Below are 14,987 nucleotides of genomic sequence, written 5' to 3'. Positions count from 1 at the left end.
TCAGCTCTTCAGCTCAAGGCTAGCACTCTACCACTTGAGCCACAGTGCCACTTCCGGCTTTTTTCTTTTTTCTTATGTGGTGCTGAGAATTCGAACCCAGGGCCTCAGGCATTAAAGGCAAGCACTCTATCACTGAGCCACCTTCCCAGCCCCTCATTTACAGATTCTAGAAATAATGGTACCTTACAAAATGGTTTTTCTCTACCTTTTTATAGGCTTCCTTGAGACTTTAGTAGTCTTATACAAGCAAATAGCTTAACTTTCAAAAACAATAATCAGAAAAGCAGAGGTTAGCTAATCTGAAGTACCTGATGGTAGTATATTAAGCTTTTGGAAATTTACAAGATAAACAGCCTGGGCACTATCTCTAAGCTTTTTTACTCAAGGCTAGTGCTCTACCACTTGAGCCACAGCTCCACTTCTGGCTTTCTTGGTGTTTAACTGAAGGTAAGAGTCTCACAGACTTTCCTTCCCAGGCTGGCTTGAAATCTTGATCCTCCAGATCTCAGCCTCTAGAGTAGCTAGGATTACACAAGGCCTGTCCTAATTTTTAAACAACAAATTAAACAAAAAATAAAAATCAATTCATTCTTTCATTTAAATTCTAAAACCTAAAGTATTCAAAACAAAGCACTTCAATGAAATCTCCTTACCCCCAGGTAGCCTTACCTTCAACAACATATACCTTAGTCAAAGGAAAGTCAATATTCTTTGCCATTACTTCAATTTCTTGTTTAAGCTTTCCCTCAGGCAGAGGTGTGAACTTGTCAAATAAAGGGGCAATATAATCAGCATAGATTGTAACAAGGACCTGAAAAGTAAATGACAGAACCTATGAATATGTTCTTAAAGAAAAAGCTACCTATTATTGTACACATTCAATTATATTCCAACAATTATGTCCACCAAAACTTGCCACCAGAAGACTTATTTGCTCTGGTATTCCCAAACCAAAATTGTCCAGAAAGTAAGAGCCTGGTATCTGTTTAATGAAAATCAAAGTATCAGCCTACTAAGACAGTAAACGTGTCAATCTTACTTTAGAAGATAAAGCTACTAACAGTAAGATCTCTGGGTGGTAATTAATAACCATTTCAAAACTATCTTGAGGATTTGGGGCAGTCTATAAACTAAGCATAACATGCAATTCTGCCTTACAAAGTAATCTTGATGGACCAAATCTTTGCTAAACAAGTATTATAAGAGCTTGACTATCTTCTTATGAGAATTATCTCATATATGGTTTATTTTTCTGCTAAAATTAACTGTCTGCAGTTTATAACTGTACACCCTGATTGAAATAGCATCCAGCTCTGGGTTTGTTTTTTGTCCAGGCTGTACTGGAATTGTAATACTCCTGATCTCTACTTCCCAAGAGGCAAGTAAAAGGATTAAGGTCTGAAATTGGCCATGGGCAAAAACCACCAGGCAAAAAAAAGTAAATAAAAGCAAAAAAGGGCTGGAGGTATGGCTCAAGTGATGCTGCACCTACCTAGCAAGGAGATGGCATTGAATTCAAACCCCAGTGATAACATGAAAGAAGGGAGAGGAGATAAGAAGGCAGAGAGAAAGAAGGCAGAAGGAAGCCAGGAAATTATATGCTTTTTTTCTTTTGATCCTCTTAAATCTATTTTCTCTTCAAAATATTCATACTTTTCAGGCCCTGGAGGGTCAGTCAAGACATTAAATTGTTACATATAGTCAGTCATTCTGGTGCAAACTCACACATACATAAGCCAAATTTCCTGGCAACTAGATCCCTGAAAGTGATCCAAAAAGCAGCTTTTAACATCTATAAGTCAGCATAAAGAGAAAGATGATGGTCAGGTCGAAATGCAGAAATCAAGAGGTAAATGAGTATGAGCATTCCATCCACCCTCTGTATTCCATCCACCCTCTCAGTCTCACCAACAAACTTTGTAAAAGAAAATGAAATGATGATTTTACTCACCAGAGAAACAACTAATGTGAACAGCCAGGCATAAATAAAAAAATAGTCACCCCCAATTTTAATTATGTAAAGCAGAAGTGAAGACACAGGTAATAAAATACACTGAGTCACAATAAATTTTTTGATTGCATCTTTCATAAAAAACTCCAAAGTCTGGAAAGAGAAAATATTACCATTGTAAATTGAGGAACTGATTTCCTTTTTAAAATGACTAGCATGTGAATCCAAAGATTGTACTATTGAAGCCATTTAAAAAATTACATCCAGTAAGACTGTACTATAATACCAGGCAGCCTAAAACATTGATAGTTTAAAAAAACAAATTAATTAGTCAAAAGCACTCAAGTGCTCAAAGAGTGAATAGCAAGATTTTAAACTATGATATTTATCACATCTGAAGTTCCTTTTCTCAGTTAATCCATGCTCTAAAATAGTAAATTATATTTAAATTATTACCAGCAAATAATAAAACCACAAAAAAAACCCCATCAATTAAAAAGTTATTTCTGGCCAGGTGTCAGTGGCTCACAGCTGTAATCCTAGCTACTCAGGAGACTGAGATCTGAGGAACATGGTTGAAAGCCAGCCTGCCCAGGAAAGTCTGTGAGACTCTTAACTCCACTTAACCACCAGAAAACCAGAAGTGTACCTGTGGTTCAAAGTGGTATATCATTAGCCTTAAGCAGAAGAGCTCAGGGACAGCACCTAGGCCCTGAGTTTAAGCCCCATGACCAACAAAAACAAAAAAAGTTATTTCTAGCCTGGTGCCGGTGGCTCACTCCTGTAATCTTAGCTACTCAGGAAGCTGAGATTTAAAGAGCATGGTTCAAAACCAGTCCAGGCAGAAAAGTTGTAGACTCTTATTTACAATAAATTATCAAAAAAGCCAGAAGTAGAGCTGTACCTCAAGCACTAGCCTTGATCAAAAGAAGTTCAGGAGTGGTGCCATTGGCTCACTTCTGTAATCCTAGTGATTCAGGAGGCTGAGAACTGAGGGTTATGATTCAAAGCCAGCCTAGGCAGCAAAATTGGTGAGACAATTAGTTCTAAATAATCACCAGAAAACCAGAAGTGGCACTGTGGTTTAAAGTGGTAGAGCACTGCTAGCCTTGAGCAAAAAGAGCTCAGGGACAGCATCCAGGCCTAGTTCAAGCCCCATGACTAATCAAAAGAAAACAAAAAAAAAAAGAAAGTTAGAACAGCACCCAAGTGTGAGTTCAAGTCCCAGAACCAGCAATAAATACATAAACACATATGTAAATAATAAGTTATTTCTAATCTAAGAGAAATATTTAATACAATGTGTATAAACAGAATGATAAAGTTATTTCAAGTTAGATGTCAGTGGCTCATGCCTATAGCACTAGCTACATCAGAGTTTGAGACTGAGGTTTGAAGGAAAGTCTATGAAACCCTTATTTCTAATTAGCCACCCCCTCCACCCCCCAAAAAAGCTACAAGTAGAGCTGTAAATTGGTAATTGGTAAATTGGTAGCGTGCTAGTCTTGAGCACAGAAGTTCAGGGACAGCACTAAGGCCCTTATTCAAGCCTAAGGATTAGGTTAAAAAAAAAAAAGTTATTCCTTACTCTACCTGATGATTGAAGCCATGCTTTTCTTCTATCACAAAAGTATTATAGAGACTCCATGGCAATCCAGTCAATGCGCTGAAAAGAGTAGCCAATAGCAGAAACACCAGGGACTGAGTGATCTAAGCATGAGAAGGTAAAAAGGCAGTTTTTATGGTATAATGTAATTCATGTTTCAAATGAACTACTGGGAAACAAATTGAGTATTGCTAGTACTTATTTTATCCCAAGCCATGTGCTTGATCCTGTGGGCAATACAAGGTCTTCTCCATTCAGAGAAATGAAATGTTTGCAGTCAAAGGATAAGATCTTTAAGTTTCTTTTTCTTTTTTCAGTACTGGGAACTGAACCCAGGGAAGAAAAGGGAAAGGGAGAGAAAGGGAGGGGAGGAGAAAAAAAATTAAATCAATCTAAACGTTCATCATTAGGGCATTAATTATATTTTCTAAATCTGTGTGAATAGTCATATACATACTTTTATTAAAATAATTAACATTATTCTAGTACATCAGCACACAAGGATGGTGCAGACAGAGAAGGAAGTTGGATGATGGTATGAGTAAACCAGCAACTAACTTTAGCCAGCACTGAAGGCTCACACCTATAATCCTAGTTACTCAGGAGGCTGAGATCTAAGGACTGTGGTTTGAAATCAACCAAGGTAGGAAAGTCCATGAGACTCTTACCTCCAATTAATCACCAAAAAGCTGGAAGTAGAGCTGTGATTCAAATGATAACAGTGCTAGCCTTGTGCAGAAAAGCTCAGGGACAGTGTCTAGGCCTGAGTCTAATCCCCAGGACCAATACACACACAAAACTAACTTTAGTATAAAACCTGCCAACAAAAAAATTTCTTGAAAGGGACTCTGACTAATATATGCTAATAAATCACCTACCTCATATTCTGGTCCAAAGCCAGCATAACCACAGAACTGTCCAGAAACTCTCCAGAGGTAAGGGATTCCTCCAAAGAGAAGAATAAACTATAAAACAAAGCACACAGTGGTCACATATGAATAGTACTAGAAATTATCCCTTGAAAAGAACATGTTATAGAAAAGAAAAGGACAACGGGGTGCCAGTGGCTCTTGCCTGAGTAGCTAACTCAGGAGGCTGAGATCTGAGGACTGTATTTTGAAGCCAGCCTGTGCAGAAGTCCATGAGATTCTTCAATTAATCACTTAAAAAAAGAAGCTGGGAGCTGGGGATGTGGCTTAGTGGTAGAATATTTGCCTAGCATGCATGAACCCCTTGGTTCGATTCCTCAGGACCACACAAACAGAAAAAGCCAGAAGTGGCACTGTGGCTCAAATGCTAGCCTTAAGCAAAAGAAACTCAGGGACAATGTCCAGGCCCTAAGTCTAAGCCCTAGGACTGTCCAAAAACAAAAAACAAAACAAAACAAAAAAAAGTTGGAAGTGGAGATATGGCTCAAGTGGTAGAGTACTGGTCTTGAGGGACTGGCATTAAAGGAAAGGAAAAAAATAATCAATTCTGTAGGAAAAGAAAATATCTATTTTATTTAGGAAAAGGCATGCACTTAGATGGATAAACCACTTAGGCACTAAGTTTAGACTACTAAATCCTTTTTGCTATACACTATATATGAGTGAATTGTATGGTATAGTAAGTGGTTTATATCTTAAGCTGTTTAAAAAGATACTCAAGGTTCTCAGTTATTTGAGAAAGTGATATCAACTAACCTTACCAAAAAAAAAAAAAAAAAGCCAAACAGAGGTCACTAGAGACAAGAAGGGACAGGAATGGGAGGGAGTGAAGGGAGGAAACAGACTGGTGAAATAATGAAATGTAGTCAGAGAGCAGCTCAGTGTACTTCGGCACACAACAACTTACAGGATATTTTAAAGTAACTACCAATATGTTGGACTAGTTTCATTTTGTTTTCTTGATGTCTGTACCAGGGCTTTGTGGTCTCACTGGCTTTTGTATTTATAGCTGGTGCTCTATCACTTGAGCCACACCTCAGACTAGGTTAACACTACTGGTCTCAAATATGGTTTTTGGATAGAAGCAGCAGCAGCATCTGAGTATGTATCAAAAATGCAAAATCTCAGCCAGGCACCTAGCTATTCACGAGGCTAAGATCTTATGATCTCGGTTTGAAGCCAGCCAGGGGAAGAAAAGTTCATGAGACTCTTATCTCCAATTAATCACCAAAACAACTGGAAGTGGAGTTGTGACTCAAGTGGTAGTGGTAGCCTTGAGCAAAAAAGGGCTTAGAGACAGTAACCAGTCTCTGAGTTCAAGCCCTAGGACTGATACACACACACATAAAAAGGAAATTCTCAACTCTACTAAATCAGACACTAACACTGGAAGTGGGCCCAGGAGTCTCCAGGTGATTCTGGTAAACACTTAACATTAGAAATGGGCAACCATGACCCCAATCTGTAATCCTAGCTATATTAGAGACTTGAGATTGGGAGGATCATGTTTCTGGGCCAGACCAGGCAGAAAAGTCTAAGAGACTTTATCTCAATGGAAAGATTCTACAGATTTGGTGGTGAGTGTTTATCATTCCAGCTAGATTAGAAAGCACAGTTTAGGAGGATTGATGTCTAGGCTCAGGCTCAGGCCCAGGCACAAAGTTGAGAGGCTATCTCAAAAAAATAACCAGTGGGGCTGGGAATGTAGCTTAGTGGTAGAGTGCATGCCTAGCATGCATGAAGCCCTGTACACAGAAAAAGCCAGAAGTTGTGCTGTGACTCAAGTAGTAGAGTGCTAGCCTTGAGCAAAAGAAGCTCAGAGATAGTACCCAGGCCCTGAATTCAAGCCTCAGGACAGGCAAAAGGAAAAAACTAATAATAACCAGCGGGAAAAAAGAGGACTGAAGGTATGGCTTAATGGTGTAGCACCTATCTAGCAAGCATGAAGCCCCAAGTTCAAAATCCAATACTGGAAAAAAATTGTTAAATAAATTACCTTTTTAAACACTACCCTAAGTCAATGTCCAGGCATTTCCACTTTACTATAATTAACTCGATAATCTCAGATGTTAAGTACACCTTATTCCCAAAAGATATGCTTTGGCACCACTGGCATTTGTTGAACTAATTGACCTGTGATGGCATTTCTTTCATCCTATTCCCAATACTAATAAATAATGTAGAATTAAAGATTTAAAATGCTTTAGGTGAAAGCCTAAAACACCCACAATTAAAAGTCCAACTTTTATATAACTGATGTTCCAAACCTTGTTAAGTTTACTTTGGGGACTGAAACACAAAAGCCTAGGGAACTATAAACTTTCTCTATGTTAATAATCTCCCTGAGCCCACTCCTGGGGATATTCTCAGACAAGAACTAGTGAGCCCAACAAAAGCAATTCCAGTGCTTGAAAATCAGGCATGGTAGGGAATATAATTATTTTTATCGATGAGGCAATGAATACAAGAGAAGTTAAAAAGAGAAGGGGTGAGGGTTAAGTAACCTCCCCCAAAGAAACCAATGATGAAGTGCTGGCTGTGTTGAACTCTGTATCAAGTGCTTCATTTACATTATCTTACTCACTGAGTCCTTTCCACAAACCATTTAAGGTCAAGATCTAGTATCTATCTACTTCTCATTTTAAAAGAAAATCAAGAGGCTCAAAAGGCAAAACTAAGCGGTGGGTTGGGAGGGACAGGTGAGAATGTTGAAAGAGGTGACACTGTTCAAGATAGTGTACTCATAAACTGCTTTGTTGAACAAAACTCCTTTGAGGAAGTGCTTAAAGACAATAAAAAAAAAATATTTTTAAAGGCAAAACTTAGCCAGGCCTTTTGCCTGTCCCAGCTGGCTTCAAACTTTGATCCTCATACTCTCAAAGGTTCCAAAGGTGGAACTCCTCTGAACATTTAATACTATCAAAATGAACTCCAAGAAATGGAAACATCTTTTTTGTTGTTGTTATTGGTGGTAGTTGTGGTGTTTTTGCTTAATTTTCTTTTGGGGGGCAGAAAGTGAGGGTGAACAAATGCGATCATATTATTGAGTATACAGTATGTGGAAAATGACCTATATAACTTGTGGGCAGGGATGGGAGTGGAAAATTGGGAGAAAGTAAAGGGAAGTGAGGATGTTGTCCAAAAAGAAGAAGAAGAATTTACGAAATGGTAACCCTTCTATACAAAACTTTAATAATAATAAAATTATATTAACAAAAAAACTTTGATCCTTGGGTCTCAGCCTAATGAGTAGCAAGGATTCAGGAGTAAACAACAGCTCTACTTCCTCAGCTGGATTCTAAGGGAAGAACAGGGATTAACCAGACTCCAATCAGATGATGATGATCAAGAGGTAGCATGATACCTAAGGCAGGGATACTGCATGAGGAAAAACTCTGTCATACAAAACCAAGCTAGATATGGCATGGTCAAAACAGAGAGCCAGGCGCTGGTGGCTCACGCCTGTAATCCTAAATTGAGATCCAAGGATGATGGTTCAAAGCCAGCCCAGGCAGGAAAGTCCATGAAACTCTTATCTCCATCAGGAAACCTGAAGTGCTGCTGTGGCTCAAAGTGATAGAGCACTAGCCTTGAGCTGAAGAACTCAGGGACAGCACTCAGGCCCTAGGTTCAAGTCCCACAATGGACATAAATAAATAAATAAAAAGAAAACAAAACATTGGGGGAAGAAATAAAATGATAAGCAGATGTAAGCTGTGGCAGGTCAAAAAAAGACTAATCAAACTGTATCAAGAAATTTGTGTTTCCGAGAGAAACAGTAGGCTACAGCAAGGCTTTATGCAGGGCAGTAATGTGATCAGAAATGTGATTTAGAAATATTCTTGGGGCTGCAAAGTGGAGGGTGGTATAGATATTCAAAGTAGTTGCAGGAAGAACTGTCAGGGCCTGTTAAAGGAACAATACAGGCTAGGAATGTGGCCTACTGGTAGAGTGCTTGTCTAGCATGCATGAAGCCCTAGGTTCGATTCCTCAGTACCACATAAACAGAAAAAGCTGGAAGTGACACTATGGTTCAAGTGTATAGTGCTTTCCTTGAGCAAAAAAAGCTCAGGGACAGTGCCCAGGCCCTGAGTTCAAGTCCCAGGACTGGCCCAAAAAAAAAAAAAACCCACAATGTAAGGTTCTTTTTAATACCTGGCCTTCAGGTGATAATCGCCACAGTCTACATTTTCAACTGAAAGTAGTTATGTTTCTGCCTATTTTATGCCACACATATTATTATCAATAACAAAGGTTATGGCTAGAGATACCTCAGTGGTAACTGATGTGATCTCTAGCACTAATTAAAATTTTAAAAAAAGGAAAGAGAAAAAGAAAACAACCTAAGATTCATTGGGACTGTACTCTGTGTCACAAGAAAAATAACAAAAATAAAAACAAGCATTGAAAAGTATTAAACAATTTGAGAGATTATCTGTCCAAGAAGTAAACTACTCACAGTGCCTTCGACTTCTGAATAGAGTCCTGACCAGAAGCTGAAAGTACTTTTATCCAGTTGATACAGTCGAGATTTCTCAAATGTTTCAGAATCCATGATCTGTCCTAATTCCGGTGGTACATGAGTTGTTGTCTTATATATCCTTCTCTGAAACATTTTCAAGAAGACACTTAAACAAAATAGTCAACTGTTCATTACAATCATAATTTGTGATCAAACATTGAGGGTTTTATAACATTAATTTACCACATAAGCCTAAAGAATCTGTTTCAAACATGCACACATACTTGACATTTAGTCAGAAAAACTGATCACTGAAATGACTGATGCAGAAAAGCAAAAGCAGAACCAGAGAAACTGAAACTAGCAGTCCAGGAACAACAATCAGAGATGTCTTCACATTTCAGTTTCCTGCACAAACCAAAGTTGCAACATCATCAAGATTACACTCATTCTGGGTGTCACGTACATCTAACAACACAGAGACTAGATTCGTAAAAAAAGAGAAGTAAACACACTAACAAGTATAAACGAATACTGTGAACAGTCTAATGGCTTAGAAGACAAGTTAAGAAAGCATTTTTGAGGAGAGATAGAAACCCATCAAGAACGACTACTGTAGTTCATGCCTGTAATCCTATGCAGAAGGCTGAGATCTGAGAATCCTGATTCCAACCTGGCCCAGTCAGGAAAGTTCATGAGCTTCTTATCTCTAATTAACCACCAAAGAGCTGGATGTAGAGTTGTAGCCGAAGTGGTAGAATGCTAGTTGCCCCAGCCCTTAGTTCATGCCCCAGGACCAACATTAAATAAACAAATAAATAACGTCTTCAAATACATGTTTTACACTATGCCAACTAAAATGTAATTTCAGCCCATGGGATATATCACAGAAAACATATCAAAAATAGAATAGACCTCATCTTTTACAGTGGTCCTAAAACAAATGTTTTCTCTATAATGGTATATCAATAAAAGCTAAGGGCATTAAATTAAAGCATAATTCATCAAAGACCCTAATCAAAGGTAGTTATTGTAATTAGGCTTATTATTAAAGTGAGACAAATCTCAGTATCTCACCTTCCAATTTTGACACCACATACTGTGTTTATACACAGGATCTTCTCCAGGCCAGCAAAATTCTATACTAACAAAGCTATCCAATATGTATTAGTGTAATTAGCTATATAGTTTATCTTTGAATACAGGGCTAAAGGAAGAGATTGAGACATAACCCAGCTACTGACCGAACTCCAGTATTTCATCCAGTCAGTGCATTCCAGAAAATGAAACTATTATAAAGCTTCATGCAGAATGTAGACCAAAAGGAGAAACTTGCAGAAAAATACTTCCATGGCTCATGAAAAAGGCACCTAGCAAGCACAAGTTCAAATCCTGGTACCACGAAAGACAAAATGAGGAAAGGGTTTTCCCTACCATCAGCAAGGACATTACAATAACTACACAGAACATATGTAAGCAAACCAGTAGTCAGAGATTGAAATAAAACTGGCAACTGAAGTTGATTTCACTTTAAAATCCAGATCCCTAATCTTTCCAGCTATTAACTTGACGGTCCAGGGAATTTTTATTAACGTTCATTTTCTACTTAATTTTTTAAAAAAATAATGAAGCTATTTCTATGAAATGGAGGAGAGAGGTAAAACATATATATATAAAAAATTTGGGGGTGGGGTGGGCTCAGTCGTGGGACTTGAACTCTGGGCCTGGGCACTGTCACTAAGCTCTTCAGCTCAAGGCTAGTGCTCTACCACTTGAGCCACAGCGCCACTTCCGGTTTTCTAGTGGTTTTATTGGCGCTAAGAGTCTCCTGGACTTTCCTGCCCAAGCTGGCTCTGAACCACGATCCTCAGATCTCAGCCTCCTGAGTAGCTAGGATTACAGGCGTGAGCCACCGGCGCTCGGCTCATATCTATATATCTATATAGATATATATAGCTTGGCCTGGGCCCCGGGATCCGTCCCGCGAGGCTGTGGAACAGACAGGGCAGCCCTTCCCTTCCTGCGGGTCCTAACAGTCGAGGGGTCCCCCCGATAACATGGGGGATAGCTTCCCTGAGATACCAAGGATTCCCCCCTCCAGACACACACACAATCCACAGCCACCATCTGGACAAGTCGGGGCGCTCAGTAGGGTCTTGTGGGGTCGAGGGCGAGGCTGGCCCCGGACCGTCCCGAATCCCGAATCCCAGGTCCCGGGTCCCGGGCCCGGTGGGCCCAGTCCAGGCTCACCTGCCGCTGCGCTAGGAAGGTCTCCCAAAGATACACCGTCCAGGAAAAGAGCAGCACGGCCCCGAAGATCCGTTTCTCGGGCGGCGTCTCCCACAGCGCGTCCAGCGACGCCCACGGTCCCATGGCCACCCCAGCCCCGGCTCCCTCAGCGTGCGCCGGCGCCTGACGCACGGCCGGCCCTTGACGGAGTCCCCGCGGTGTCGCAGCGATATGGGTCCCTTCCGAGTGCCTCCTCCATCGCCCGCCCCCATCGCGCCCTCCCAGCGCCGCCGGCAGTGTCACAAACACACTCTTCCCCGCGCAGACGCTCCGTACAGCTCCGCAGTTACTGCTAGACCGGGGCCAGCCCCTCCGTCCTCACTTCCGGTCCCAAGAGAGCCCAAGCCCAGACGCAGACTTCCGGCCCCTCCTGTTTCTGAGCGGTGTCGCTCCATCATTGTTCCCCCTCCCTTCCCACTCCCAGAGCTGCGTTTCGGATCCGAGTTTTGGCTTTCTAACTTCCAGGGTCACAGTTCTCTTCCATCCCTCGCCGCCTAGGCTGCACTGGTAGGCACATATACTGCCTGAAGTAGCAGGGAAGGAAGGGGACGTCACAGCCCCTACTCTAAAAATATCTATCTATCTTTTAACTCGGCTGTTCAAACGGCGGTAGGTGCATCAGAATGATAATTGCAAAAGGAGGTCTTTCCGATGGGGTGTGTATTAGGATGTTTTGACTTAAGGCATATTAATGAAGAGAATGGCAGTAGTGACAAGAACTTTCATTAGCTCTCATCTGATCCACCCCAAGATGAAGTCAAAGGTGACATTTTGCCTGTGTATGATATGGAGCAAGACAAGAACAAGAAAGCCAGAAATGTCTTAAACCAGCCAGGTGTGCTGGTTCACACCAGTCATTTCTGCCCTCCAGGGGCTGAGGCAGAAGAGTTGAAAGCATAACCTGGGCTGCATAATGGAACCTTCGTTTTGTTTGTTTGTTTTTTTAAATACTGAAACAAAAATCTGTTTTATCTGGGGGACAAACATATAAAGGCTCCTTATCATTTTTGACTTGAAATTAACAAGTGAAATGTGGTCAATGGGATAAAGGTTAATAAATATGTTAATATTTAATCATAAATATTAGTATTTAATAAGTATTAACATATTTATTTTACTTGAAACCCAAAATCAGACTTTTTGGGGGGTTGGTCGTGGGGCTTGAACTCTGGGCTTGGGCGCTGTCCCTCAGCTCTTCAGCTCAAGGTGGAGCCTTCTACTTGAGCCATAACTGCCACTTCTGGTTTTCTAGTGGTTTATTGTAGATAAGAGTCTCATGGACTACTTTCCTGCCCGGGCTGGCTTTGAACCACAATCCTCAGATCTTAGCCTCCTGAGTAGCTAGGATTACAGGCGTGAGCCACCGACACCCAGCTCCCTGAGCTTCTTTTGCTCAAGGCTCATACTCTACCACTTCAGCCACAGTGCCATTTCTGGCTTTTTCTGTTTATGTGCTATTAAGGAATTGAACCCAGGGCTTCGTGCATGCTAGGCAAGCACTCTACTGCTAAGCCACATTTCCATTCCTGTCAGAATTTTTATAACCCAAAGTAAGTCTAATTTAGGTAATTGGTTCTAGACTGGTGTTGCTGCTTTGCATATTTATTTATTATAAATAGCTATAATTAGATATTTTTAAGTTATGGTGTTGATTGTATTGCTAGATTTTTAATTTTAAAACATTTTAAGTGAGCATCTCAAAATTTTCAATCTATAGGACTTTCACTCTCTAAGAGAAAGTAATCTGTATAATTAGATAACTTGAGAAGTTAATGTTAACTAGTCACAGCATGCATTCCTTCACAAGACAGATTTTTAACAGTTCTTTTGCTTTCAGCAAAATCAGTGGTGGACCTGAACTATTTGTCAGGTTATAAAGGACGTGATTTGATTTTTGGAATAGTACTTAGAAACCAAAGAATTGACATTACAAAAACAAAATTACTAGCATTCTCATCTACTTAGTTTTTGAATAGTATTTCTTAGCACTTGTTCTAAGAAAACAAACAGGAATTAAAATTAAAATGACAAGCCCCATGACACACACACAAAAAAAAGACGACTTTTAATTGACTTTCAGGGCTGGGGATGTGGCTTAGTGGTAGAGTGCTTGCCTCATATGCATGAAGCCTTGGGTTCAATTCCTCAGTACCACAAACACAGAAAAGGCTAGAACTGGACAGTGGCTCAAGTGGCAGTGTGCTATCCTTGAGCTTCAAAAGAAGCTCAGGGACAGTGACCAGGCTCAGAGTTCAGGCACCCCCCCAAAAAAAAAGAAAGAAAAAGAGAGAGAGAGAGAAAGAAAGGAAGGAAGGAAGGAAGGAAGGAAGAAAGAACCCTGTTGATTTAGCAGTAAGAATAAACATTCATCCTAGTTTATGAAATTGAGATCTGAGGATTGTGGCTCAAAGTCAGTCTAGACAAAAAAGTCCATGAGATGCTTATCTCCAATTAATTAGCAAAAGCCAGACATGGAGTTGTGAGTTGTGACTCAGGTGATTGAGCACCAACTTTGAGCAGAAAGCCAAATAAGAGTGAGAACCCCTGAGTTCAAGCCTCAGTATGATGAGCTCACACACAAAAAAAGAACCTGAATATAACTTAGAGATGATAAAGCTCACTAATGAATGAAGTTGGTTATTGTTCTGTAGATTCTAATGGTTACATTGTATAAAGTGATTTAACCATTTTATCTTAAAATGTCAGTGTTTATGATTTACCTGAATGTACATCTATGATAACGATTGAAATTTGTGATAAAAATGCTTAGATACCAATTTAAATATCTGAGGAGATAGACACCAACTTTCTTGGGCCATTGCTGCTATGCCCTCCTTACCCTTATCTTCATCTGAGAACCCAAGGCCTCACAGAAGATCCTGCTGCCCTCTGTCTTTGTGACCAAGAGCTCAAGTATACAGTCAAGCTGTTTGAGTGCCAATCACAGCTACACCTTCCGTAAGCAAGGTACTTGTTACATATCCATAGACTTACTGTTCAAAACCTTGGTCCTGGGCTGGGAAGGTGACTCAGTGGTAGAGCGCTTGCCTTGCATGCATGAGGTCCTGGGTTCGATTCTTCAGCACCACATAAGCAGGGGGGAAAAAAAGCCGGAAGTGGCACTGTGGCTCAAGTGGTAGAGTGCTAGCCTTGAGCTGAAGTGCTGAGGGACAGTGCCCAGGCCCAGAGTTCAGGCCCCACAACTGGACCCCAAAAAACCCCAAAACCAAAACAAAAAACACCTTGGTCCCCACCCAGCTGGCTATGCAAAATTTTGGGAGGCTCTGGAAACTTGAGGAGGTAGGGTCTAGTTGGAAGTAGGTCACTGAAGGGCCTTAGGGGCTCTCTCTCCTCCCCTCCCCTCTTTTCTCTTCTCCCTTCTCTGCCCCTCTTAATTCTTCCTGGCTGTTAGGATATAGCTATCCTGCTTTGGTCATGCTCTCCCTACTGTGAAAGACTGAAACCTCTGAAACCGTGAAGCAAGATAAATTCTTCATCCCTTTAAGTGTTTTTCTCTGGTATTTGGTTACAGTAATAAAAGTCTGATTAAAGCCTTGAACACTGTGTGTATCAATTCCTTGTCTGTAAACCCAGCACAATAGTGCATATCTCCTTTTAGTATTAGGATCAAAATCGGATAGCCTCTGGTGGCTCACACCTGTAATCCTAGCTACTCAGGAGGCTGAGATCTGAGGATCATAGTTCAAAGCCAGCCCAGGCAGGAAAGTCCATGAGACTCTTATCTCCAAT

At 40.6% G+C, this 14,987-nt stretch overlaps 1 protein-coding gene across 1 annotated transcript in view; it reads right to left on the bottom strand.

Annotated features, from left to right (window-relative positions):
- Positions 1–11,388, bottom strand: part of Zmpste24 (zinc metallopeptidase STE24) — a 26,210-nt gene extending 14,822 nt beyond the window's left edge. Inside the window, exons 1-6 of the mRNA XM_013016964.1 lie at positions 11,199–11,388; positions 8,946–9,092; positions 4,436–4,522; positions 3,545–3,661; positions 1,952–2,104; positions 670–811 (exon numbers count right to left, since the gene is read on the bottom strand). Of these exons, the coding sequence (XP_012872418.1) occupies positions 670–811; positions 1,952–2,104; positions 3,545–3,661; positions 4,436–4,522; positions 8,946–9,092; positions 11,199–11,321 (769 nt within the window). The 5' untranslated portion in view covers positions 11,322–11,388. The remainder of the gene's footprint in view (positions 1–669; positions 812–1,951; positions 2,105–3,544; positions 3,662–4,435; positions 4,523–8,945; positions 9,093–11,198) is intronic.
- Between the last annotated feature and the right edge of the window lie 3,599 nt (positions 11,389–14,987).

Source organism: Dipodomys ordii, unplaced genomic scaffold (assembly GCF_000151885.1).
Source record: "Dipodomys ordii isolate 6190 unplaced genomic scaffold, Dord_2.0 Scaffold33, whole genome shotgun sequence".
Taxonomy (NCBI): domain Eukaryota; kingdom Metazoa; phylum Chordata; class Mammalia; order Rodentia; family Heteromyidae; genus Dipodomys; species Dipodomys ordii.
The sequence above is the reverse complement of the archived record's forward strand: the minus strand, read 5'-3'. Positions and strand labels throughout refer to the sequence as shown.